Source organism: Capra hircus, chromosome 13, assembly GCF_001704415.2.
Source record: "Capra hircus breed San Clemente chromosome 13, ASM170441v1, whole genome shotgun sequence".
In the NCBI taxonomy this organism is placed as follows: Eukaryota; Metazoa; Chordata; class Mammalia; order Artiodactyla; family Bovidae; genus Capra; species Capra hircus.
Genome location: NC_030820.1, coordinates 31,724,889 through 31,748,779, shown reverse-complemented (window position 1 = coordinate 31,748,779; position 23,891 = coordinate 31,724,889). Strand labels below are relative to the sequence as shown.

At 41.5% G+C, this 23,891-nt stretch overlaps 1 protein-coding gene across 2 annotated transcripts in view; it reads right to left on the bottom strand.

The window, feature by feature from the left end:
* Positions 1 to 23,891, bottom strand: part of SLC39A12 (solute carrier family 39 member 12) — an 83,977-nt gene that overhangs the window by 58,892 nt on the left and 1,194 nt on the right. For both annotated transcript variants that reach the window (XM_005687983.3, XM_013968564.2), the window contains exons 2-4: positions 23,328 to 23,661; positions 15,093 to 15,374; positions 7,174 to 7,381 (exon numbers count right to left, since the gene is read on the bottom strand). In XM_005687983.3, coding sequence (XP_005688040.1) covers positions 7,174 to 7,381; positions 15,093 to 15,374; positions 23,328 to 23,588 — 751 coding nt within the window. In that variant the 5' untranslated portion in view covers positions 23,589 to 23,661. The remainder of the gene's footprint in view (positions 1 to 7,173; positions 7,382 to 15,092; positions 15,375 to 23,327; positions 23,662 to 23,891) is intronic.

Sequence of the window (23,891 nt, the reverse complement as noted above, 5' to 3'; positions counted from 1 at the left end):
TGGAAATACAAAAAACCTCGAATTGCCAAAGCAATCTTGAGAAAGAAGAATTGAACTGGAGGAATCAACTTGCCTGACTTCAGGCTCTACTACAAAGCCACAGTCATCAAAACAGTATGGTACTGGCACAAAGACAGAAATATAGATCAATGGAACAAAATAGAAAGCCCAGAGATAAATCCACACACATATGGACACCTTATCTTTGACAAAGAAGGCAAGAATATACAATGGAGTAAAGACAATCTCTTTAACAAGTGGTGCTGGGAAAACTGGTCAACCACTTGTAAAAGAATGAAACTAGATCACTTTCTAACACCACACACAAAAATAAACTCAAAATGGATTAAAGATCTAAATGTAAGATCAGAAACTATAAAACTCCTAGAGGAGAACATAGGCAAAACACTCTCAGACATAAATCACAGCAGGATCCTCTATGATCCACCTCCCAGAATTCTGGAAATAAAAGCAAAAATAAACAAATGGGATCTAATTAAAATTAAAAGCTTCTGCACAACAAAGGAAAATATAAGCAAGGTGAAAAGACAGCCTTCGGAATGGGAGAAAATAATAGCAAATGAAGCAACTGACAAACAACTAATCTCAAAAATATACAAGCAACTCCTGCAGCTCAATTCCAGAAAAATAAACGACCCAATCAAAAAATGGGCCAAAGAACTAAATAGACATTTCTCCAAAGAAGACATACGGATGGCTAACAAACACATGAAAAGATGCTCAACATCACTCATTATTAGAGAAATGCAAATCAAAACCACAATGAGGTACCACTTCACACCAGTCAGAATGGCTGCGATCCAAAAATCTGCAAGCAATAAATGCTGGAGAGGGTGTGGAGAAAAGGGAACCCTCCTACACTGTTGGTGGGAATGCAAACTAGTACAGCCACTATGGAGAACAGTGTGGAGATTCCTTTAAAAATTGCAAATAGAACTGCCATATGACCCAGCAATCCCACTGCTGGGCATACACACCGAGGAAATCAGAACTGAAAGAGACACATATACCCCAATGTTCATCGCAGCACTGTTTATAATAGCCAGGACATGGAAACAACCTAGATGTCCATCAGCAGATGAATGGATAAGAAAGCGGTGGTACATATACACAATGGAGTATTACTCAGCCGTTAAAAAGAATTCATTTGAATCAGTTCTGATGAGATGGATGAAACTGGAGCCGATTATACAGAGTGAAGTAAGCCAGAAAGAAAAACACCAATACAGTATACTAACACATATATGTGGAATTTAGAAAGATGACAATGACAACCCTGTATGCAAGACAGCAAAAAAGACACAGATGTGTATAATGGACTTTTGGACTCAGAGGGAGAGGGAGAGGGTGGGATGATTTGGGAGAATAGCATTCTAACATGTATACTATCATGTAAGAATTGAATCGCCAGTCTATGTCTGATGCAGGATACAGCATGCTTGGGGCTGGTGCATGGGGATGACCCAGAGAGATATTATGGGGAGGGAGGTGGGAGGGGGGGTTCATGTTTGGGAACGCATGCAAGAATTAAAGAGTTTAAAATTAAAAAAATTTAAAAATAATAAAAAAAAAGAAAAAAAAAATAAAGTCAAGTCAATCTAATCATATCCTCTTAAATGTTTAATGTGGAAAGAGATAGTAATTGAAAAGGAGCTGAGATTGTAGGGGCAAAACAGACCTCATTTTTTAAGGCAGCTGTGGTATGGTTGTCAGTTTATGGATTGCAGCTTAGTTTCCCTTGCTACAATGTAGGCTTTTAAAAATTGATTGACACAGAGAATAATTGAATAAATATAATGGTGAATTTCTTCAGATTTATTCATCTTCGTACTTGTAAAAATATATTTCTGGTATTTTCTAAATGTTACCATCAGTATTAGGAAAATTACAAGCTAGAGTTGCTACAATGTTTTATTTTAATTGGCCAGTTTCAAAAAAAATTTTTGAGACCTGCAAAGTAATGGGAAAGTGGGACCCAGAGTTAGGGAAAAAAGCAGTCAATAAACATGCCCCTGAGATTTCCCAGATGTTGGATTTAGCAGACAAAGACTTCAAAGCAGCGATCATCAGTATGTTCAAGGAACTAAAGAAAATAATATTTGAGAAATTAAAGGAAAGTATAAGAATAATAAACTAACAAACAGCAACTTTTAATCAGGAGATCAAAATTATATAAAGTCTAAATGGAAATTCTGGACTAGAAGAATAGAATAGGTGAAATGAAAAATTCAAAGCAGCATATTGGGATGGCAGAAGAAACAATTACTGAGTTAAAGATAAATTAATAGAAATAACCTACTCTGAAGAACAGAAAGAGAAAAAAGAACAAGTTTCAGAGACCTATGGGAAACAGCAAGTACACTGACCTATATGCAATGGCAGTCACTTGGAGAGGAGAGAGAGAAAGAAGTAGAAAAAAATATTGAAGAAAATAATGGTTAAAAACATTCTCAATTTGATGTGAAACCTCGATAAACATGTTCAATAAGTTCATCAGACATCAAATAGGATAAATATAAAAAAAACAAGTCAAACACAAAGCTATATCTTGAAAGTAGTAATGGAAAACTGACTCACCACATAAAAAGGAACATCAGTACAATTAACAGTTAACTTATCATCTGAACATTGGAGTCCGGAAAGTAGTGGAATAAGATATTCAAAATGCGGAGAGAAATAACTGTCAGTTAAGAATTTAACACCCAGCATAACAACTCTTCAAAAACAAAGGTGAAATAAAATTATTCCCAGATAAACAATGAATGGTGAATTTATTGACAGCAGACCTGTCTTACAAGAAAGACTAAGTGAAGTGATTTAGACTAAAAAGAAATGACCAGAATGGTAAATTGAGTCTACAGGAAGAAATGAAGACTACTAGAAATGTAAATATATGGATTAATATAAAAGACTATAATAAATACTTTTTAACATATGTTCTCTAAACTCAATGAGGAAACACTAGAAGCTTTTCTTTCAAGGTCAAAAACATGGTAAGGGTTCATTCTCAAAATATCCACCATTATATTGAGGTTATTAACTAATATAATCAGGTAACAAAGAAAATAGAGATACAAGAATTGAAAAAGAAGAGGTAACTCTATATCTATTTGGTGATGGTATAATTATATATCTGAAAACTCTAAATAATTAGGGCAAAAATAAAATGCAAGATGTAATCATGGAGTGAGTTACAAAATTAATCTAAAAAAAAAATCACTAACCTTCATATGGACAAACAAAAACCAGTTAGAAGCTATAATGAAAGAGAGGACCCCAGTTAAGAGATACAAAAAGAAAGTTAAATGTCTAGGTATAAATGTACCAGGAAATGTCTGAAACCTATGTGAGGGAAACAATAGAACACTCCACAAAATAGACATGTAAACATGAACAAATAGGAAGACATACTACGGGATTTAAAAACGTAACATCTTGTAAATATCATTTCTAAGTTATTCCATAATTTTTTCACAATTAGAATAATATTATCACAAGGTTTTTATCCCCCAGAATTTAACAGTTAGGTGATATTTGTCAGTAAGAATGAACAAGCCGGGAAAACCCTGAAAAGAAGAGCAATGAAGAAGGCTAGATCTACCAGAAATTAAAATATACTATAACGCTGGTACACATAAAACAGCACAGTCCTGGCACATTTTTCCAACAAAAAAAAACTGCCAAAAAATATAGTGGAGGGGAAGGGCAAGACACCTTGAAAAAAACTTCAATAACATCAACAATTCACATTTTATAGACCTTATTTAGATCCTAGTTCAATAAAAAATAAAAATATTTGTTAAAAGCTGAAAAAATGAACATTATAGAATCATTCACTTTTTTAGTTGTGATACTGCTAATAGATGCTTTTTTTAAAAAAGCCTTCTCTTCTAGAGATTCATACAGAAATACCAACAGGTTGATGATTTGCTTCAAAATAAACAAGTAATGAGCGCTGAAGAATTGATGCGTTTGAACTGTGGTATTGGAGAAGACTCTTGAGAGTCCCTTGGACTGCAAGGAGATCAAATAATGAATTCTAAAGGAAATCAATCCTGAATATTCACTGGAAGGACTGATGCTGAAGTTGAACCTTCAATACTTTGGCCACCTGATGCAGAGAGCCAATTCATTGGAAAAGATCTGATGCTAAGAAGGATTGAAGGCAGGAGGAGAAGGGGACGACAGAGGACAAGACGGTTGGAGGGCATCACCAACTCAATGGACATGAGTTTGAGCAAGATCCAGGAGATGGTGAAGAACAGGGAAGCCTGGCATGGTAGAGTCTGTGGGGTTGCAAAGAGTCAGGCTGAGCAACTGAACAACAAAAATCAAGTAATGGGAGAGAATGGAGGGACATATAAAATAAGATTATCCAAATTGCTGTTGCTTGTTGAGGTAGGGACTGTGTACATGGGAGTTCATTGTTCTATTGTTTCTACTTTTATTTATATTTGACAATCTCTGTAATAAAAACATTTTTTTTAAAAAACCCACATAAAAATAGCAAACTTTTGTTCCTCCTACTCCAAAATGCAATCAGTGTCAGTAGGGCCCTAACTCAGAGGCAGCTGTTAGAAAAAATGCCTCGGGGCCTCTGGAATAAGCATTTAATTGTACTGAAATGGGAAGGAATTCTGAGTTTTCAAATGTAAACGTGGCTGCTTGGTGCCCAAATGAGTGATACTGAACATCTGTCACAAACATGTGGGTTTTTTATCCCAGGTCCATGATGGTTTCATATGCAGACAGCTCGCCTTGATCTTACAGTACAGCTTGCCTCCAACCATATTCTGTACTCCAGTGTTGAGCCTTCAAGTGGCACAAATTTTTATTTGAAAAGTGGAGTAATTGCATTCCTTTGGTTGACATGGAAACTGTCCTGCTGAAACTCAGTCATCCAAAATCTGAATTTCATAATCCCTCTTTCCCATATCAAAATCATTCTCAGCACAGCATGCCTTCTCCTGGTCTCTGTCCTAGTGATGACAACTGCTGCTGCTGCTGCTAAGTCGCTTCAGTCGTGTCCGACTCTGTGCAACCCCATAGACGGCAGCCCACCAGGCTCCCCTGTCCATGGGATTTTCCAGGCAAGAACACTGGAGTGAGTTGCCATTTCCTTCTCCAATGCATGAAAGTGAAAAGTGGAAGTGAAGTGGCTCAGTCGTGTCTGACTCTTTGCAACCCCATGGACTGCAGTCTACCAGGCTCCTCCGTCCATGGGATTTTCCAGGCAAGAGTACTGGAGTGGGGTGTCATCGCCTTCTCTGAATGATGACAGCTAGGTAACACAATTGACTAGTGCTTCAGTTTTCATCTTAATAAAGATTTCTTTCCTTTTTAAAAAAAAATTAGTCTATTTTTAATTGAAGGATAAACTGCTTTACAATATTGTATTGACTTCTGCCATACATCATCATGAATCAACCGTAAGTATACATATGTCCCCTCCTTCCAACTTCCCACCCCATCCCACCTTTCCAGGCTGTCCCAGAGCACACTGGTTTGAGCTCCCTGAGTCATACAGCAAATTCCCACTGGCTACCTATTTTACATATGGTAATATATATGTTTCCATGCTACTTTCTCCATTTGTCCCATCCTCTCCATCCCCCTCTGTGTTCACAAGTCAAATCAAGAGTCCTCAACCTTCAGGGTCTAATGCCTGAGGTGGAGCTGAGGTTTAATAATAATAGAAATAAAGCGCACAACAGATGTAATGCCCTTGAATTATCCTTACACCATCCCCCTCCCCTGGTCCATGGAAAAACTCTCTTTCACAGAACAGTGCCTGGTGCCAGAAAGGTTGGGGACCGCTGGCTTTAAGCATTTAAAATGAATTACAGAAAAACACATCTGTCATTCAACTGGTTATACAAACAAGCCAGGGAAAGTTCTGTGCAGATTTGGATGACTCTTAGCCCTTGATCCCTTTCAAAGTTGGAAGATTTATCTAGATCATGAGTGTGCTGCTGGCGTCTTGGAAAATTTGTATTTCTCTTCTGTGTTGTGACTTCCCAAGAGGAAATATGTTGGCAAAAGCACCAGCTATGAAGTGACACACCAAGTCCCCTAGGTGTGTGCAGAAAGCAGGACGTTCTAATGCAGATGAAAAAATTAAGTCACTTCACTCTTAATGTCTTGTCGAGTACAAAGAAATGTGTGAAACACACATTCTGATTTCATTCCATGATGTCCTATTTTATCTCAGATCCCTAAAATGCTGGCAGTCACAAATGCAGCCAGGCCGCATATTTTACAATGCTTCTGTTTAACACGACACGACTTACTTTTATGGTTCCAAGCAAACTGCTACCAAGCCTCTTGCACCATTTGGAACACCCTTTTATCCTTCTACACAAGCAGTCCCCAACTTTCTTGGCACTAAGGAGCAGTTTTGTGGAAGACAATTTTTCCAGGGACCAGGTGGTGGGCAGTTAGGGGGAAGAGAGGTGGGAGGAAGGGGGTGGTTTTGGAATGATTCAAACACATTACATTTATTGTGCATTTTATTTCTATTATTTTATTACATCAGGTCCTGAAATCATCAGGCATTAGATCCTGGAGGCTGGAGACCTCTGTTCTACAAGGTACTTTGTCACCTGTTGCCCAACACTTTATACCAAAAGAGACAGTAGTACTAGGATGCCCTCATTTGCAAAGTCATATCCGACTCTTAGTGACCCCACAGACTGTAGCCCGCCAGGCTCCTCTGCCCGTGGGATTCCCCAGGTAAGAATATTGGAGTGGGTTGCCATTTCCTCCTCCAGGGGGTGTTCCTGACCCAGGAATAGAACTTGCATGTCCTGCCCTGGCAGGCAGGTTCTTTACCCCTGAGCCACCTGGGACATTCCAATTAGTACTAGTGACAGATCATAAAAATCTCTCCCTTCAACTCTCTACCCACAATCTCATCATCCCTGCTCAAGGGTGCTGTTTTTATTTTTGTTTTGCCTTATCACGCCACAGATGTCATAGCATGTTTGTCCTGACAAGGCCCCCTGGGCTGTCTCGCTACAAGCTGAGATAAAAAGGGTGTTTAAAACATACCTGAACAAACTCGGTCACCACAATGCTTCCATCTTTGTTTTTGGAACAGTTTATAGTTAGTAGGTGTGACTTGGAAATGAAATTCATGAAAAGCATCCTTACCCGATAGGTGAAGAGTATTCGTACTATTCAAGGCACTGAAAATGTATTCTGTAAAATAGTCTGGGGGAGGCAAGTTTCTTTGTCCCAGACAAACACCTTGGAGGGACAAAGCAATGATTGTCGCTGCCAACTGAGGAAGAGTGTTTTCATCGGCACCATCACTGCTTAGGATTCCAGATTTTTTCTGCAGCACTTTGGTTTCCATACACTGAAAAATCAGACACAAAGTAAAAAGGAAATGTTAACTTCTGAAGCTATTCTGATTAAAAAATCTCTAGGGACTTCCCTGGTGGTTCAGTTGTTGAAAATCTGCCTGCCAATGCAAAAAACACAGGTTCAATCCCTGGTCTGGGAAGATTCCACCTGCCATGGGGCAACTAAACTTGGACACCACAGCTGCTGAGCCCTCAGGCCCTAGAGTCTGTGCCCCATAGCATGAGAAGTCACTGCAATGAGAAACCCACACATGCACTGCAACAAAGACCCAGTACAGCCAAAAATAATTTTAAAAAAAAGAAGGAGAACATCTGGTGGCTCAGACAGTAAAGAATGCACCTGCAGTGCGGGAGACCTGGGTTTGATCCCTTGGTTGGGAAGATCCCCGGGAGGAGGGCATGACAACCCACTCTTGCCTGGAGAATCCTATGGACAGAGAGACCTGATGGGCTACAGTTCATGGGGTTGCAAAGAGTGGAACACGACTGAGCAACTAAACACAGCACAGTGCAGCGTCGCATCATTTTCTAGTCTCAGATAGAGCTCTATCTGGAAAATACTTGTTTCCTTCATCTGCCATGACACTGAGTTTTTCATCTCCCATCTCAGTGGTTCTTACCTATCTAATCTTTCTCACTATTCATCTAAAGATGCGTTTTCTCCAATGAGACTCTTGCCCTGACTATTATGAAACAGGAGGGACATGACATAAACTGATTAGAATCAAATATGTCCAAAATGGTGGATGAGTCAACTTTCTCTAGAACTTGAGCCTCAGTATATACTCATCGTCACACTCAGCAAGCTGAGTGACACACCCACAGTTGCCATGACAGTTCTAAGGCAGACCATAAAGGTCAAAAAGTGGGCAGTGGCCCAATTCCTGGAAATCTCCACCCCTTCCCCAAAATAGCCGGACTACTCCTTCCATGCATTAGTCTATGAAATTACCCAGCCCTCTAAAAATTGACAGCCCCACACCCTGGTGCCTACATTCTCAGATGGCCCACACTGTGGCGTATGTTTCTCTCTAAACAAATCCACTTCTTAACTATCACCTTCTCTCTCACTGACTTCTTTCTGTGCTGAGACCTCAAGAATCTGAGCTTCATTAGTCCTGAGAACAGGTGTGATCGCAATTAAAATACCATAAGTCTAAGTCCCAATCTGAGGGGCACAGTTTAACTTTCATCCTTTCAAGTGGTGAACTGTTTTTCTCCAGCTTCAAGTGTAGCCTGAAGGCTGATAACATTCAAATCTATATTCCTGATGTTGACTTCAAGCTGACTCTGCTGTCTTATATGATCACAAAGCACGCTCCCTTTCACATCTGCCTTCAACTACTTGGTTTAGCTTCCTCCTTACCAACCAAAACTTCCTCCAGCCATAGGCTAGTGATGACATGGATTCTCTTTTCATTCCCAAAGAGAGGTTCTCTACAACGGTAAGATACGAAGGGAAGAAGAAGGATCCAAAACAAAAATATGGGTCATCACCCATCTCACAATTTTTATAAATAATAAGTGAATCTACTAGTTGAATCAGTATCAAGTGGATGTGTGTGTGTGTGCATGCTCAATCACTCAGTTGTGTCCAACTCTTTGTGACCCCATGGACTGTATCCCACCAGGCTCCTCTGTCCATGGAATTTTGCACGCTAGAATACTGGAGTGGGTTGCTGTTTCCCTCTCCAGGGGATCTTCCTGACCCAGCGACTGAATTCCTGTCTCCTGCATCTCCTGCATTCCCAAGCAGATACGTTGTTGCTGAGCAACCTGGGAAGAGGGGAGCATGGTGAAGGCCAAAGGTTTACTGGCATGTAATGGGAGTTTGCCCTATATCCTAAAATCAACCGGAAGCCAAAGGAGGATTTTGAGCAAGGGATTGGAATAGGGCTAGAGGTCTAGTGTGTTTTGATGAATTCACTCTGGCTATGTGGTGGAGAACAAATAGCCTGGAAAGGAAGTCAGTGATTCCTAGAAGCAGAGTTGGAAGACTATTACAGTAGTCCAGGTGAAAAACAGTGATGGTGATAATTGGAGAAAAGTCATCAGGGTATGGATCTCTTCAGGAGGAAATAGCAGTAGGACTTGGAGATATATTAGATATAAAGGTGGAAGAAATTTAGGAAATAAAATTTCTAGTTGGGCATTTATCTGCTGACCTACAAAGTGACACATGAAGACTGGGTCTCGCTGGGTTGACTTATGGGTATTTTAAGTATGAGGTGTCTTTACCACATCCTTAAAGAAAAGATGCTGAATAGCTTATGTGAGTCTGGAGTTCACAGGACTGTCTGGGATGGAGATATACTCTTGTGAGTCATCTCTAACTACAGATGTGCTACCCTGGAGGAAGAACGGGGAATGACGGGGGCGGTAAGATCATGCCTGAAGGAGCATTAATGCTTACAATCTACACACAGTGAACACAGAGCTGTTTTTGAATTGGTAGGTTTCTTTCTCTTGGGTATAATACTCAGTACAAATACTCAGTACAAGAGTTGCTAGATTGTTTGGTAGTTCTATTTTTAATTTTTTGAGGAAGCTTCATTCTGTTTTCCATAGTGGCTGCAGCACTATAGGCAAGATATGGAAGAAACCTAGACATCCATTGATTGATTAATAGAGAAAGAAAATGTGGTATATATGTATATACCCGATGGCTCAGCAGGTAAAGACTCTGCCTGCAATGTAACAGACACATGATATGCAGGTTTAATCCTTGGGTCAGGAAGATTCCCTGGAAGAAGAAATGGCAACCCACGCCAGTATTCTTGTTTGAAAAGTCCCATGGACAGAGGAGCCTAGCGGCCTATAGTTCATGGGGTCACAGAGTCAGACAACAGCTGAGCATGTATGCATGTATACATGTACAAAGGAACATAATGCATCCATGAAAAAGAGTGAAATCTTGCCATTTGCAACAAAATGGCACTCTGCTAAGTGAAATAAACTAGGAGGCCAAAGGAAAACACTATATAACCTCATTTATATATGGAATCTAAAAAACAAGTGAGCCGAACAAAATAGAAACAAACTTATGGAAACAGAGAGCAAACTGATGGCTGCCCTAGGAGATGGAGCGGGAGATTGGGTGAAATAGGTGAAGGGAAATAAGAGGCGCAAACTTCAAGTTATAAAATACATTGTGGAGGTCAAACATATAGCATAGGAATAAAGAAAGTCTACACAGAGAAAGAGAGATGAGCCTGCATAGGTGAAAATGGGGGTCAGAGAGTGAGAAAAACAGGAATGCGCAGCATCACACAAACCGAAGCAGAGGCTATTTCCAGAGCTACATGAGCAACAGCAAAGAAAGGACAGGTTCAGGAATAGAAATAATGACTTTCCATTTTAATATTGAATTTCAAGAGCCAAGGAAATAGCCAAGGGAGAATTTTGAAAGGCAGGTGTTTATATGAGCTGATGGCTCAGAAGAGAAATCTGGACTGGTATGCGGCAGAACTGAAGGTCGTCAGTGTTTGAAAGTGCTTGACGTTGTGAGCGAAGTGAGTGAAAGTCACTCAGTCGTATCCGACTCTTTGTGACCCCATGGACTGTCTGAATTCTCCAGACCAGAATACTTGAGTGGATAGCCTTTCCCTTCTTGAGGGGATCTTCCCAACCCAGTTATCGAACCCAGGTCTCCCGCATTGCAGGCAGATTCTTTACCAGCTGAGCTACAAGGAAAACCCAGCTTAAGGGATGGCAGGTCACGTTCATCCTTCAAAGGAACAGCTGGACAAGTGAGAAGAAAACCAGGAGATGGGTGTGATGGAAATGGGAGGAAAAAAACATGAAATGTGGGATGACAGAAATCAATGAATGACAGGATTTCCCCAGTGATCCAGTAGTTAAGACTTCACTTTTGAATGCAGGGGACACAGGTTCAATCTCTGGTCAGGGGACTAAAAGCCTACATGCCATATTGTGTTAGTCTCTCTGTCGTGTCCAACTCTTTGCCATGGTGCCCCCCATGGCCCAACTGTGGTTTTCCCTCTCCTTACTATATTCTTGTTACTTAAGATGCACTCACAATGCCAAGCACTCCCAAACACTGATGACCTTCAATCCTGTTGCGTACCAGTCCAGACTTTTCTTTTGAGCCATCCACTCATATACAGACAGACCTCACAGACTATAGCCTGCCAGGCTCCTCTGTCCATGGGATTCTCCAGGCAAGAACACTGGACTGGGTCGTCATTTCCTTCTCCAGGGGATCGTCCCAACCCAGGGACCAAACCCACAGGTCTTATGTCTCCTGCACTGGCTGCATGCTGCGCGGTACAGGTGAAAAAAGGGAAGAAACCAGGGAGAGAAGGAGAGCTTCATGGAGATGGGACTTGACTTCAAAAGTGAGGGCACGGAGCAGGACATAAATGATTTAGGAATACCACGTACAGGAGGGCTTCCCTGGTGGCTCAGGCACTAAAGAATCTGCCTGCAATGTGGGAGACCTGGGTTTGATTCCTGGGTTGGGAAGATCCCCTGGAGGAGGGCATGGCAACCCACTCCAGTATTCTTGCCTGGAGAATTCCCATGGACAGAGGAGCCTGGCGGGCTACGGCCCATGGGGTCACAAAGAGTCAGACATGACTGAGCAACTGAGCACATGTACAGGAGTGTGAGAAGGAGGAAGCATGTTCATCAAATGAGGAACTAAGGGGAGGTTTACTATGTCAATGTTGCCTTGTGATGCAGGACAATGGGGGAAAAGTTCTGATAAGATTATTTACTGAAGTATATAGTTGATTTATACTATTGTGTTTCATTGTTTAATTTTTGCTGTACAGCAAAGTGACTCAGTTATATATATATATGTATACACACACACACACACACACACACACACACACACACACACACTCTTTTTCATGTTCTTTTCCATTATGGTTTAGGGCGGGGGTCCCCTAAGCCCAGGCCACAAACAGGTAGCAGTTCATTGTCTGTTAGGAACTGGGCCACACGTGAAGAGGTGAGCAGTGAAAAAAACTGGAAACATGTCCCCCCTCCATCCATGGAAAAACTGTCTTCCACAAAACCAGTCCCTGGTGCCAAAAAGTCAGGGACTGCTGGTTTAGAGAACTGTATTCAATAGCGTGTCGGTTTTTTTTTAAAGTCTGTAATTGGTGAGTTTGGCAAGAGCAAATTCATAGCTATGGTGGGGAGCAGCATGGAAGGCTGAGAGGCAGTTATCAAACTTTAAACAAATTTGGAGAAGTAGCCAGACTCATGAATGACAATAACAAGTTAAAACAGCAGAGAGTGTGTATGGTATAGAGGTGGGGTGGGTTTTTCATGGAAGCTGTAAAAGAGTAATCATCTCAAAGTGCCAGTGAGGACAAAGGAAGATTCTAAAGGTTGTTTCCATCCCTGAAGTCCTTAGGATGTGGTCACAAATATTCATGCTCCATATAAGAAGCGGGGTTAGTGGAAGACCAGGTACATTTACCGTGGAAACAGCAAGAGCAGAAAGAATGGAGACAGGTGGGTGCATTCAGACACTGAGTCAGGAAGATGAAACCAAGTGGGAACAGAAGGAAGGACTCAAGGGATGTTTAGACTCTGGACCATTAGGGAAGGTGGCTAAATCAGGGTATGATAGCGTAAGGTTGTTTCTCTTAATGAGCTGGTTAAGGCTCAGCTGGAGCTACTGTTAGTGATGTGACTTAAGGAGATTGAGTCCTATGCAAACCAAGACCTGATAGTCATTTTGGGCCTGGATTGCCAGAACCTTCTGTGCCCTTATATATCCTCTAGTCAGAGAGCAGCAGCCTGCAGTGAGGTGCCAAGAGGCCTTCTGCAAAGTCCAGACTGACTGACATCCTAGAGGAACCCAAGTCCAAGTGCACGGGCCACAGGATCCAGGATCTGGAGACAATGCTTTCCTCCATGAGATAGTTCCAAGGTGCAGCGCAGGGTTATGACTCATCAGTAGCTCAGTTCTTCTTGACTCAATGTAAGAATAAACTAGATCTACATATAATATTGAAGTAGTTTATTCTGTTACAGGAATGTTTAATCTCACACACACACACTCAGAAACTCAGGTATTTGCAGTATACATTGCATGACCAGAAGTCTGCTTTAAATATATACACTCCATCTGCCTTTAAATGCTGGCTTTTCATTTGCATTTAATAGATATCAAAAGATAATAACACACAGGAGGCTAAAATCCCAGTGGCTAATTTGAACTGATCTTGTATTATATAGATGTTGCACTGAGGAAATTCTCTGTAGAGACACCTCCTTATTTAAGCAGAAAAATTGAATTCTATAAAAGAACCACATTTTCTCAGTTGGCAGTAGAAAAAGAATATGGCCAAAGTTTTGAGATTCATGTGATTTTGAGTTACTGAAATGACATCTACAAAGTTCTTAGTAAACTGTCTTTCCATTTGTTCTGCCAAATATGAGAGAAATTAAGCCTATTTACAGCAAATTGGAGGGTATGTTTTCTGGCATTACGTTGCAGCATTATTGTACAAATACCTTTGAACTCCTAGAAACCAGAATTGAGGTCAAGAATTTAAATTTATCAGTATATGTTGCCACAGAGTGAATGTTTGTGTCTCGCCAAAAATTCAAATGAAATCCTAACCTCCACGGTGATGATATTAGGAAGTGAAGCTTTGGGAAGGTGATTAGATCATGAGGGTGGAACCCTCATGAATGGAATTAGTATCCTTATAAAACACCCCACAGGTCTCCCTTGCTCCTCCCACCATGTGAGGACACAAAGGAAAGATGACTTTCTGTGAACCAAAAAGTAGCCTCTCATCAGATACCAAATCTACCCAGCACTTTGATCTTCGACTTTCCAGTCTCCAGAAGTGTGAGAATAAGTTTCTGTTGTTTGTAAGCCACCCAGTTTATGACACTTATATTATATCAGCCCGAATGGACTGAGACACATATTGATTAATAATTCAAGAGGAAAAAATAACACATTCTGCCACACTCTTCAAAATGTACTGGTGGCTTCTCAATTAATTCTTTAAGAAAATATGGCTTACAAGAGTTCATGTTCAGAAAATGTTATCAGCTCAAACTTTCCACCGCAAAGCAGAAAGCAAAAAGGTAACTGAAAGGTCAGCTTTTACTAGAATAGTAATGAGGCAACAAGATGCTTGTTTCCTAACAGTGGGAGCTGGAAGAGAAGAAAAGGCTTGGGACCGCTGAATATGTGCAGCACCAATCAAAAGCCACAAAAGAGATAATGTCTGTGCTGTCATGAATAAGGCTTTTTGCAAGCTGCATCCTCCGGGAAGTAACTAATAATAAATTCATCCCTCCCCAACTCTTACTACCTTCTCTTTCTCTAGCCAGAAGGCAAGGCAAATAGACACACTGCAATCACTGCTAGAGTTCAGTCCTTGGAGACTGATCAAAAGCCATGAATCACATTCACTCTAGTGCTCAGGGGGACTCAGAATAGAGCCGCCTTGTTACCTGGCCTCTCTGCCCACCCTCCCACCCAGCTTCTGGCTAAAACTCATCTGACAACTGATTAATTGCTACATTCCCCCCTTCAGACTCAGAATTTTAAATTATGTTACAACATCCCATCACTAAAAACCACAACTACTTACCTCTCAAGAAGTTTTTGAGCATCTTACAAATATATTAGTGACAAAAAGTCATGCTCTGAGACTGTATCTTAGCAGCAGAGCTAGTTAGCAATTCTAACTTTCTTACCTGGTTTCTGGAAGTGTCAAAGTACTGCCTGGTGAAAGCCAGGATATCTTCTGTCTCATTCTGTGAAAGGAAATAGGAGTCTTCATCCTGCCTGAGGCTGAGAAGGCTGTGCAGGTAAAATGTATACTCCTTATTACTCATGTTGAGCTTAGAAGAACAAATCTCTTCCTGATGAATGATGTAATAGAGGAGGAGAAGAGAAACTCGCTGGATCACTTCCTCTCTCAGCTGATCCTCGAAATCTCCTCCAGCTATTAGTAACAGGGCATCCGGTTCAAAGCACTGTGCAAAAATTAATAAATAAAAATCAACAGAAAGCTTGACAAATAGTCCTGGAACATTAACCACCACAGAGTCTGCTGCTGCTGCTGCTGCTGCTAAGTCGCTTCAGTCGTGTCCGACTCTGTGTGACCCTATAGACGGAAGCCCACCAGGCTCCCCCGTCCCTGGGATTCTCCAAGCAAGAACACTGGAGTGGGTTGCCATTTCCTTCTCCAATGTAGGAAAGGGAAAAGCGAAAGTGAAGTCGCTCAGTTGTGTCCGACTCTTAGCGACCCTATGGACTGCAGTCCACTAAACTCCTCCGTCCATGGGATTTTCTAGGCAGGAGTACTGGAGTGGGGTGCTATTGCCTTCTCTGCCACAGAGTCTATGACGCTTATTATTTTATGAATAGAAAGGAAAAGCGGGCAGCCTCAATAGCCCAATTCAAGTAAGACAGTCAGGGTTGAACTTCTATATAAGGAAGTTCTCCCAGGAAGTCCTTATTTCCTAAATGCAGTCTTTCTGTCTTCAACTATGGTAACACAAGCTGTCAATTTGCTGCCTTGATTAAAACCAGCTGACTTTGGCTTTTAAAGTGATGCCCCATTGCATTTAGAACGAAATTCAAGTCCGTATAATTTTCTCCTCAGTCTGGCTTCTACCTACCCTATCTAGCCAACCTCATCTTATCCTCTCTCCACTGCTCTCACTTCACTTCTGCTTCTGTGACTTTCTGTCAGTTCCACCAGGCTCTATCCCACTTGATTTCTTGGGTCTTAGCTTCAGGGGCCACCTCCTCAGGGATGTCTTCCCAGGTACCCTGTCCAAAGTTGGAAGTCCCCATCCCTCCCCTGTGTTCTCTAGCACAGTGCCATTCAGTAGAAATACAATGCAAGCTACAAGTGCTAGGCACACTTTAAAATTCCTGGTAACCGCACGTTTTGTTTTGTTTGTGCTGTGCTGGGTCTTCGTTGCAGTGCATGGGGGTTTCCCCAGCTGTGGACCATGGACAGGCTCTACAGCATGTGGGCTCAGCAGTTGTGGCGCATGGCTTCTCTACTTGGGGCACACAAGCTTAGTTGCCCCATGGCATGTGGGATCTTAGTTCCCTGTATTGGAGGGTGGATTTTTAACTACTGGACCACCAGGGATGTCCCAAGTAGCCACCTTTCAACCCATAAAAGAAATAAATGAAATTAATGTGAATAATACATTTTATTGCAAGATACACATATATGCAAGATATGATCATTTTAACACACAATCAAAATTCTAAAAGGTATCAATGTGCTATTTGACATTCTTTTTGTCACACTAAATCTTTGAAATCTGCTGTGTGGTTTACACTGACCAGTATATCTCAGCTGGGATGAGCCACATATTAAGGGCCTAACAGGCTGAGGCAGCAATGGCAGCTTTAACATTCATGGGTTGTTGTTGTTGTTGTTGTTGTTGTTTTCATTTTTTTCATGGAACTAGGCTTCTAAGATTAATTTGTCTGCTTATTTTCTATTTCCCCTTGATGACAACTGGCCCAGTAAGGCTGGATTTTGTCCGCTTTGTGCATAGCTCTACCCTCAGTCTCCACCACCATGATGACACTTAAGAAGAATGTAGATGGAATACGTGTGCTCAGTGGCTCAGTCGTGTCTGACTCTGTGACTCTTTGGACTGTAGCCTACCAGGCTCCTCTGTCCATGGGATTTTTCAGACAAGAATACTGGAGTGGGTTGCCGTTTCATCCTCCAGGGGAATCTTTCCGACCCAGGGATCGAACTCGAGTCTCTTACGTCTTCTGTATTGGCAGGTGGGTTCCTTACCACTAGTGCCACCTAGTGGGTACCATCTGCTTCTCCCTCATCCCACCTAAGAGAACTGATGTCAGTACCCTTCTGAGACTCAATCACTGCACCCTGCTGTTAACAGAGAGGTTGGTGGTTTGAGAATTACTAAAAATGTTTCTGTGATGCTTTGTTTCACAAGCCACAGCAGATGCCTGGCTTGTCTAATCAAGAAGTTTACTTGACAGAGGAAGGTGTTTGGAGAAATGTGTTGAGACAGTGAGAAAAAGACAGACACATAGGTTGTGGAAGAGAAGCTTTCCAAGCAAGACAAGAACTGTCTTTCTTCAAAGACACTCGAGGAGCTTCTGGGAACACTCCCAGGATCCAAGAAGCAGTCCATGACATGGCACCAGCCTCAGGGTGAAGGCATTAAGTAATACCTATCTCGAGCCCCAGGGGAGCTGTCCCACTGTGGGATAATCTACTCTAACATCTTTGAATCTGTTCTCTGAGGTGGAAGTTTCAGGGGATCTAATTCCACGTCTGTTGTGCGTCCCACTGGGTAACATCTGGAAAATACCATCTGAGTCAGAAAGAAACATGTCATCCATCTGTAAAGCAAAGCATTAATCACATTCTTCACAAGCCAAGCAGATTCCAAGCTCTCCCCAACTCAACTGCAAGGGGCTAAGAACTCAGCAAACAGACACAGGCTTCTCAATGAGACCAACTCTGAACGTCAAGGTTAAACAAACCACCAAAACCACACCAGCCCTTTTCTGTTCCCTAATCAGCCCTAGAGAAAAGCCCATGGGTCGGTAGCTGTTGTATGGGGCTGACACCAGGACCCAGGGAGGTGAGTCAGATGAATCCTTCTTTGGACCAAATAACCTCCTGAAACTAGAATATTGGTAAAACTATTGGTCATATGGCCACCATTTACTGGAAGCCATGTGTCCAAGACAGAGCTAAGCACCTTCCAAACTGAGTCATTCCTCAGTGTCTAAGTCTCCTGGTTTCTGGAAAAGGTGTCAGATAATCAATTTTTCAAAGAGGGGAAACATTGCATCATTTTAAATGGAAAAACAAAATGTGCCCAGTTTATATCATAATCAACCAAATATTTCTGCACAATAGACAGCATTCAGAATACAAATTGACCAATTATTTAATGTATAATGAGTTAATAGGTATATTTATATGCAGTGTACAAAGATTTAAGTAGGCACAGAATTAAGTATGAACTAAATTTTTCCTTCTATGAGGACGAATACCCTTAGTATATGTATAAGACAAGTTTAAGAGGGGGTGAGTAATGTACTTAAAGCCACACAGTTGATAGTGGCTGCCCAGTCTTAATTCCTGCTCTGCCACTGACAGACTCTATATTCTCATTCCTTTGTTGTGTGTCATGGAAATCAGCTGTGGGTCACCTACGTATTTACTGTCCAGCCCCTTACTCAGTACTTCTCTCTCCCTCCTGTTTGGTAGGAGGAAATTGGGTCAGTTAGAAGGTTGCTTGATAGCACTGGATAGATGGGAAGAAGAGTGTCAAGAACACACAGAACCTCCGTGAGGCCACCAGACCACATTTATGTGGCCCAGGTGTGGCTGTGTGCTGGTCACACACAGCAGTGTCTATGGCCACTCTTCATCCCATCCAAGCTGCCTGAGACCTTGGTCCATTCGTGGTTCCTTCTCCATGCCTTTGCTGTGGACCTTTCTACGGGTGGGGAGGAGGGGTGTAGCACAAGGTAGTGGAGAAGAGGGTAAGATCTGGGCTTTCCTAGTAGTCAAGTGGTTAAGAATCCACCTTGCAATGCAGGGGACACCAGTTTCATCCCTGGTCAGGGAACTAAGATCCCACATGCCATGGGGTAGCTGAGCCCACGTGCGTAACTACTGAGTCCATGCGCCTCAGCTATTGAAGCCCATGCATCTAAAGCCTGTGTTCCAAAACAAGGGAAGTCACTGCAGTAAGAAGCTCTTGCACCACTAGAGAGTATCCCCCACCTCGCTGCAGCTAGAGAAAGCCTGTGTGCAGCAACAAAAACCCAGCATAGCCAAAAATTAACGAATACATAAAATATTTTAAAAAGAGGGTAAGATCTGTATTTATGCAGATGGTCATGCCAGAATTAGTTTATAAAATGCTTACAACTTACAAGGTAAATCAGTTTCTCACTTTGAAAAACTTGTAAAAAGTTGTGGAAGCATTTCATTTGTCTGATTAGAGCATTTGGTCATCTTGAACGACCAGAGGTTTGCCTACTCCCTGCTTTAGTTTTAGTTTTTTTAAGGCCAGCTGAAATGAAACTTAATGGTGTATCAAAGGGCCATGGGCTGAAAACTTTGTGCCCTGATATTTGAATCTTAGACAAATTACCTTAATACAGAAGGCTGTGGCTTGAGGAAAGAACACTGCAGGGAGAATGAGAAGAACTAACATAAGAAAATGTGGATTCTCTTCTGGGCACGGATGTGACAGAAGGCCTCTAGAGGTTGGTGGGGGGACTGGAATTTTCAGCTCATCACCACTAGATTTGTTTTTGTTGTTACAGTTTTCAGAAGTGCTTTGGTTGTGGTTTGAGAGAAGATGTTCAGTAAAAGTCTGCAAATAGTGGCACCCCATGGGCACTGGATCTGTCCCAGGCTCTGACTCCAGTGAAGTGATTCTTTGTTAAAAAAAGAATGGACTCACTCAGAAATAATCCACTGATTTCCTTCTAATCTTGTCAGGTGGAGGCATAAGGTTTATGGGGGGGAACCCCCCACAGATTCTAGGAATTAGTTTTTCAACTTTATAAGGAAATAAACTTTGGTAAAAAGACTACACTCAAAATGTGAGAAGGATTTTCTACTCGGTTAAATGGACCACTCAGATATTTGTTAGAAAATTTCTGTGACACCCTGGAGCCAAATCAAATTGCCTTCTCCCAGCTGCTTAATTCAGCTTTTTGTGTATTGCCTGTGTATTTCAGGCTCCAGCCTCAATGACAAAGAGCTGTATGAAATATTTTTTTTATGCTAATGAAGCAATTGTCAGAACCTGCAGGATTTCAAACCAAGAGACACTGAGAATTTGATTTGGAATTATGGGTAAATCTGCTGCCTTCTTTAAGTTCTTAGATTTTTATAAGGTCTGCTTAGAAGGGAGGTGGGGGTTGCTAACAGTTGACTGTAAAACATAAGAGGGAAATTATATTTCTTCCTTTACCTTTCAAAGAAAGATCTGGGATGATGTCAGCTGATGGTGGGCACTAGGTTTTTGTGGGTCTGTACTAGATTTAGTGGCATTTCTGAGTGACAGAAAGAAAAGTCTTAACTGAGAAGAGTTCACATAAACTTGCTCCATAAACAAGGTAAAGTGTGATGCTTTGCACACTTTACCCCATGGTAGTTCTGAGAAATCAGGGACAGGGAGGGAAGTAAATGCAGGAGCTTAAAGCATCAATTCTCTTTGAATGTGTCTGAGAATCACCTGGAGATCTTGCTTAAAAACCCCAAACCTCTGGGACAGCTGCAGTGAGGCTGAGGGGCAGGCAGGAAGGGTATGCTGAGGAAAAGTTTGATTTTTCCAGTCTGATGGTCCTTCACAAACACTGCTCCAATAGCCCGAAATGGGGTTGGTACTGGACGTTTCTGTGAATACGTGTGGGAGAAGAGAGTCTGAGTGCCTAAATACATTCACAGATGGACATGTGATCTCACCAGCAGCCCCCGGGGGAGGGAATCAGCACCTCGGTGACTTAACAGCTAGAAGGTACCAGAACAAGGGGTACGCTCCTAATGTTGACTTCAAACCAGATTCTTTTCCCTTTACCATGCCTGAAACCCAAGCAGGGTCACGGTTCTCATCATTACTTAAGTGCAATCCATTCTTTTGGAGTTACTTAATCCCTCATTAAATGTATTAAGACCCTCTTCTCACTCTTCTCATTAAAAGAAAAAAAAAGCCACAATCAGGCAAGAGTGTCTATTTTCCAAAGACAGCAGCTTGAATGGATTTATTTTAAAACACAGTACTCTCAAAAACTTCAGTTTTTAAAAAAATTCAGTTTTTACCTAGATCTGAAATAAAATTGGGAACTTATTTCCTCCCCACACATTCAAGATACACTCTGATCTCTTTTTTTAGACATTTAAGGACATGATCTCATCCCCTTGCCCTCTCTATAATCCGAGAACTTCTGATAGGCACCCTCTCAATGGATAAACTCCCTAAAAAGACCAAAAAAAAAAAAAATTCAATAACAAGGTGAAGATTTGTGATTTGCACAGAATGTGGATATTTGCGAAATCAGGGAGGTTTTTTTTTTTTTTTTAATGTGTGTGAATGAACACAGATTTCATGGACTCCTTGCTTAGATCATGGGTGTTTGGGTAAACTAGATCCTTCTGAGGAGGTGAAGCAGAGATTTGCCTTTCTTCTTCCCCCACCTTTAGTCGCTTAGAAAAAGAAATAGCAGCAGAAGGAGAGGAAAGGTGTTACAGTGTTTCACTTCTTAGGAATAAGAATTAATTCAAACAGAAGCTAAATTGGCTGAACACTGGTTAATATCACAGAAAACAAAACAAAACAAAAATGTACAAAACAACCTATTCCACCCTCCTCCAAAAATGGAGAACAATCTTGCCTGTTTACATCCTCCCCTTACCCTGCAAAACTAATACGCGACCAGCCTTAATAAGGCACTTCATGTTGTTAGAGGAGAACATTTCTCTGAAGCAAATTCTCAGAGGACATTAATAAGATATGACTCCTAGTTATTTCCGGTGGGAAGTCTTCTGTTGCTATATATATAAATTAATGTCATCACAGATGAGCTGCCTCTCACAACACATGTTTTCTCTGGGAACCCTTGGGAGTTTTACTAATTATTGAATTATTTATTGTTTGCACAGAGCAGAGAAAAATTCTGTTAGCCAGACCCTTCTGTCATGAAAAACAAAAAACAAAACACTTGGCCAGGAAATGTTTCCCTCAGAACTAAGCGTGATTGAGAAAATCTGCCAGAACTTATTCTGGGGGGAAATGATTTTGCTTCTCTTGTTTAGTCATGTCTTCATTTATTTACTTACTTATTTGTGAGGTCATTCTGAAAAAAATCTAATCAGTCAGGAAAAGGATGCTGCAAATGCTTTGGTCTGTTTTTTGCAGTCTTTTTTTTAAAAAAGTGTTTTATATATTTGGCTGTGCTGGGTCTATAGTTGTGGCATGCAGGATCTTTAGTTGCAGCAAAGAGTTGAGGCATGTGGGATCTAGTTCCCTGACCAGGGGTCAAACCCAGGCCCCCTGCACTGGGAACTCGGATTCTTAGCTACTGGACCACCAGAGAAATCCCTGCGGTCATTTTTAAAACATAGGCTCTTACTGCTGGGGCTGTTCTTGTCAAACTCCCTTTTTCCCAATGGAGGCATTCTGATTTTACATTAAATGTTGATTTTTACATTAATTCTGATTTTACATTAATGTGCCTTGCAGAGATTTTTTTTTTTTTTTTTAATTCCTGGGCAAGTGAAATCTTGATGTTTGGAGAAGAAAATTGCAACCTGGGTATTTTGTGAAGCCTGGCCAGGTGATGCTGATGGATAGCCAGGGTTTGAGAGTCACTTAATAGACTAGGAAATGGCTGGAAAATGGGCCTCTGTGGCCCTGGATCTCATTTCAGCCCCGCTGATAGCACTTCCCTTCCCCAGCTCAGATTCCCATTTTTAAGACGACAATCATCCAATTCATTAAATCCCCATGATACAAAATCTTAAAACACACCTATTGATATTGAGGAGAAAGTACTTAAAAATTCAATGTTAGGCAAATAGTGGATGGATTTACCTCAGAAAACAAGCAGCATCTATATAACCAGTCACATTCAAGGTCACTGCAATAAAAAGGATTAGTAAGTCAGAAAGAAGAGGGAACTATACTTCTAAGCCTGCAGAAGGGTTGTAGCAAGGCTTATAGAAGGCTTATTATCATTTTAATATAAACAAGCTCTCCATGTCTTTAAATGCCATATGCAGAATACTGTATGATCTGGCATATGGGAGTTATTATACCGTAATGCATTGGTCACTCAGATATTGGAAGGTTTGCATCTGATTTTGCTTTCCTGAAATAAGTGACTGGGAAATGCATGGCTCTTGCGAACACGCTCAGTCCCTGATCCCATTCTATCACACTAACCAGATTGCAGTCTCCTTGCCTTCCGTCTGTCCTCCGTGGGCACCCAGTTTTCTCCAGCAATGTTCTGATGAGGCTTCTTGAGTGGTTCAGGGGACGGGGGTCATCAGCAGAGAGAACCCGTAGAACTTCTGTCAGCTGCCCTGGACTCCAAGTACTGCTGCTGTCCGGAGTAGAGGGTTTTTCTGTCTCAGTAGAGGGATCAAGGCTGAGTAGAAGGAACAAGGGCACCCAGGATACAGAAGGCTTTGTCCAGAAGCACATTTCCACTCTTCCTCTACCCCGAGTCTGCTTTGATGGAGAAGGATGGGTTGGTGTTCAAGGTGTCAACTTGTAGCTGGAGGAATGTCAGTGGAAAGGGGGAAAATGAAGGCTTTAATTATTGTGCTTGCAAGAGGTTTGAAAAGATTCATTAACTGGGTGGCTAAGCAGATTGGCAATGACAAGCTGTTTCTAAACAACAGGGGATCTGTAGGTTGTTCCGAACCCCCACTGGCAGGAAACTATGGTGGGTTTAGACTTTCAACCTGTTCAACAGCCAAGAAGTGAGTTATATTGCTTCTCTGG